Source organism: Medicago sativa, chromosome 5, assembly GCF_051527215.1.
Source record: "Medicago sativa cultivar Bolivia chromosome 5, Bolivia_mono, whole genome shotgun sequence".
In the NCBI taxonomy this organism is placed as follows: Eukaryota; Viridiplantae; Streptophyta; class Magnoliopsida; order Fabales; family Fabaceae; genus Medicago; species Medicago sativa.
Genome location: NC_140753.1, coordinates 49279986 through 49284112, shown reverse-complemented (window position 1 = coordinate 49284112; position 4127 = coordinate 49279986). Strand labels below are relative to the sequence as shown.

Genomic DNA, 4127 nt, shown 5'->3' with positions numbered 1-4127 from the left:
TCTTCAATATTGGGTTACTCACTAAACTACAATTCTTCAAACAAAATTGAAGAATCTTCCCAATTGAAAAATTGTAGTCCTCGGATCAACGTAACATCAATATTGAAGAATATTCTTCAATATTTATGTTACGCTAATCTGAGTAGAACTGAACTACAATTCTTCAAACAAAATATTGAAGAATCTTTCTAATTAAAGAGAATTGTAGTTCAATTTAGTTCTATTCGGATCAGCATAACACCAATATTGAAGAATCCATTATGATATTCTTCAATATTAGTTTTACGTTGATCCGGATAGAACTGAACTGAACTACAATTCTTCAAACAAAATTGTAGAATCTTCCTGATTGAAAAATTGTAATTCAGTTTACTTCTACTCATATCAGCGTAACACCATTATTAAAAAACTCATTATGATATTCTTCAATGTTGGTGTTAAGCTTATTCGAGTAGAACTAAATTGAACTACAAAATTGAGGAATAATCCTTATAGTGTAAAAAATCTTCCTAATTGTAAATACAAAAACTATTTCAATACATGGAAAAAATTGATAATCTATAAAGAAGCTTCTTGTGAGATTATTATGTGGCCCCTCCTCCAATTTTAGTTTGTGTAAAGTACAAAGACAAAATAAATAGAAAAAGAAGTGGTATTTTCGTCGGTTTATGCCGTGTAACGGAAGTTATAAATTGACTAGAGATACCCAAAACTAAATCGTTACTAAACCAACCAACGAGTGAAAAGCAACTATGATTCTTTTTCTTTTTTTTTTTTTTTTTTTCCTATTCTTTTTTCTTTTGTTTTATTTTGCCTTTTCCTTTTCTTCAAAAACTTTTCTTACCCTATAAAACCCACGTTAAGCATAGAGAAAGAAGCCACCAAAACATAACACACTCATCTCTCTGTTCTTCTCTATCTTTCCCTCTCTCTTTGTTCTTCTTCTTCTCAATTTCTCATAACAATTAAGCATAAGCTATTGTTATTACATATTATTATATTCATCTTAAAATGACTAACCAGAATATGTTGGGAAAGTCACGTGTGATTGTGAATGAGAGGTTAATGGAGTTAGCAATGTCCATTTCAAACTCTAATGTTTTACCAAGAACATCAGTGTCTGAATTAATGGCTTTGTTTGGTGGGCTTTTGGGACAGCACAAAAACAATCTCGTTAAGCCTTTGGAAGATGATAATGATCACAATGGAGCAACTAAAGTTAACGCGTGGATCGATTCCATGAGAGCTTCTTCTCCTACTCGAACCAGACACGAATCAGAAAATCGTGACCAAACTCATTGGACTGTAAGCCTTATTACTTACAAACCAAAAAAATACTGTTTGACTAGTTATGATTCTAAATTATGTTGGCCACATTTGTCTGTAATATAGCAGTACAGACAAATGTGACTTATGAGGACGATTGCAAGTTAGAATTATGATTACGGTTGGTTATAGTGATTTGACTGTATTGTCTTTTCTAAACTGTAATTTGCAGCTTTTCCATCCTTCTGCTTTGAACATGTTCAATCAAATAATGTACAATACTAATGGGAAACAGATTGTAGTTTTTCTTGACTATGATGGTACTCTCTCCCCAATTGTAGCAGATCCAGATAAAGCCTACATGAGTAAAAAGGTTGTCTTTTTTTTTCACTAACGTTTGATTCTGGTTTCATATTATAAAATTAATAAAATATAACTAATTTTTATTTATTTTTTAATTGAATTAGATGAGAGTGACATTGAAGGACATAGCAAGACATTTTCCCACAGCCATTGTTAGTGGAAGATGCTTAGACAAGGTACATTTTTTTAATAAAATAATTTCATCATTTTTAGTATATTTTTTAATTTTTTTCTATATAATTAATTTGGATTTTCTTTATAATATTGTGTTGTAGCTATTTAGCTTTGTAAGGTTGGCTGAATTATACTATGCTGGAAGCCATGGGATGGATATTAAGGGTCCAACAAATAGGAGAAGCACTAAAAAAGTGAGAAATAATTTCTCTATCCAAATTATTGCGACGGAGATTATTATATTTTGCTGTTTTTTTAACTAATTTCATCTATTATTATTTCAGGGTAATAATGATGAGGTACTTTTGCAGCCTGCTAGTGAATTCTTGCCCATGATCAATGAGGTTCGTAGCTTTTTTAATTAATTATTACCACCAAATTTTTTTAGTTACACCATTCCCATTAGGTATGGGATTTTACCTGTGCCTAATTTATTTTATTTTATTTTTATATTTGGGTCAGGTTTATAAGATCTTGGTGGAGAAAACGAAGTGTGTTCCAGGGGCTATGGTGGAAAATAACAAATTTTGTTTGTCTGTACATTTTCGCAACGTTGACGAAAAGGTAACAATGGTCAACACAAAAATTCTACAAAATTTAATTTAAAGTATTTCTATACTTAGGAAGTAAACACACGTAGTGAACACGCATAAAACACGTTAATGATGATGGGTATGTACTTTATATTTAATTAACTTTTTTTATATAACGAAGTTTCTAAAACATGGATTCATTTTGTTTTATTTAGAGTTGGGCACCATTGGCTGAACAAGTAAGCTTAGTGCTGAATGATTACCCAAAACTAAAGCTAACACAAGGGAGAAAAGTGTTGGAAATTCGACCAACTATTAAATGGGACAAGGGAAGGGCTCTTGAATTTTTGCTAGAGTCACTTGGTAAGTTTTTCATGCAACAATATATTGTCTTTCTTTGAGAATTAATTCCATTAATAAATTGGTACAAATATTTCATGAGATGTATGTGTTAATTAATTTTATTTTATTTTTTAATTTCTAGGATTTGCAAATTCTAAGAATGTATTTCCAATCTATATTGGTGACGATCGAACCGATGAAGATGCTTTCAAGGTAAAATGTCGTCACCTTACTAACTTTATAAAAATTATTGTGCTATGATATTCCACATATATTAACATTTTTATTATTATTTGTATTTTTATTCTTATTATTATGCTATGCTAACTTGTCAATTTGGATATGAATAATATAGGTTTTACGCAATAGGGGCCAAGGGTGTGGGATTCTTGTATCTAAAATTTCAAAAGAAACTAATGCTTCTTACACTTTGCAAGATCCATCTGAGGTAAGACATTCAAGCATTAATCATTATTTATATTTTCATATAAAATTATATAAAAATCAAAGATGTAATTTTCATTTAATTTTTGTATATAGGTTGGACAATTTTTGCGGCATTTGGTGGATTGGAAAAGAACAAGTTCTCGTTCTCACAAGTTGTAGAGAGCTAGGAATCTATAAATGAGTTTAGGGATTTGACACCGACCCAAGAATTTGGTCAAGGGGTAGTTCAAATGGCATCCCTTGTTTGAAAATAGGAAATAGTACATTTTATTGTTCCATAATTTTAATTTTTAGGGACGAGAAAGTCCAAATAGATTCTCTTTTTCTTCTTTTCCTTTTCTTGTTTCAATGTATAATTCTATTCTTGATCTTTCACACGTTTGCATGCGCATGCGGATAGTGAAAGACAGATGTTTTATGCCTCATTTGCAATATGGGACATTATAACTTTCTTACTCTCTACTCTCTATTGTACTTAATGTACGTGTGGCAAATGTAATACTCAAAATGAAAATTGCCAATTTCAACTTGAAAAGCTCTGTCAAAATAATTCAACTTTGAAAAGGTGATCTACACAATCATGAGTGCAAAATGAGTACATAATGAGTCTAGAAACAAGATTCACGACCTTCCATAAAAATATATAGAGATATGAGAATTTGTTATAGATAAAATTAATTAAACAAAATTACAAAAAAAAAGTTAATGAAATTCGGTGGCGAATCTTCTTTAAGACCCATGGAAACCATGACACCCGAGATTTTCTATATATACCACATTAGATGAAACATGACTATTAACTTTTGGTTCTTGCGGTGGAAAGGCGTTTTGTCAATGTACCATAGGTCGCGTGTTCGACACTACCACCATATTACAAATGATATTTTATAAAAAAAAAAATAACAAATGTTCTTGTGGATATTCAAACCCGCACCCCCATGCTGCATTCGAGCAAAATAAATCACTATGCCAATTAATAATTTGGACAATTTCTTGAAATTG

The 4127-nt window shown here is 30.8% G+C and overlaps 1 protein-coding gene across 1 annotated transcript; it reads left to right on the top strand.

Moving 5' to 3' along the window:
• The first annotated feature begins 880 nt into the window (after positions 1–880).
• Positions 881–3660, top strand: LOC146922658 (putative trehalose-phosphate phosphatase C). The gene is made up of 10 exons (XM_085715475.1): positions 881–1305; positions 1499–1639; positions 1734–1805; positions 1905–1997; positions 2088–2147; positions 2266–2367; positions 2552–2699; positions 2821–2891; positions 3034–3126; positions 3219–3660. The coding sequence occupies exons 1-10, from the start codon at positions 1012–1014 to the stop codon at positions 3282–3284; spliced, it is 1140 nt and encodes a 379-aa protein (XP_085571601.1). The 5' UTR covers positions 881–1011; the 3' UTR covers positions 3285–3660.
• The last annotated feature ends 467 nt before the right edge of the window (positions 3661–4127 follow it).

What these genes read in the sequence shown, in the direction of transcription:
- LOC146922658 (XM_085715475.1), top strand. Translation starts at nt 1,012, where the DNA reads ATGACTAACCAGAATATGTTGGGAAAGTCACGTGTGATTGTGAATGAG. An exon ending in ATAGGAGAAGCACTAAAAAA is followed by an intron (nt 1,998 to 2,087) that starts GTGAGAAATAAT and finishes TTATTATTTCAG; the next exon opens with GGTAATAATGATGAGGTACT. An exon ending in CTTTGCAAGATCCATCTGAG is followed by an intron (nt 3,127 to 3,218) that starts GTAAGACATTCA and finishes TTTTGTATATAG; the next exon opens with GTTGGACAATTTTTGCGGCA.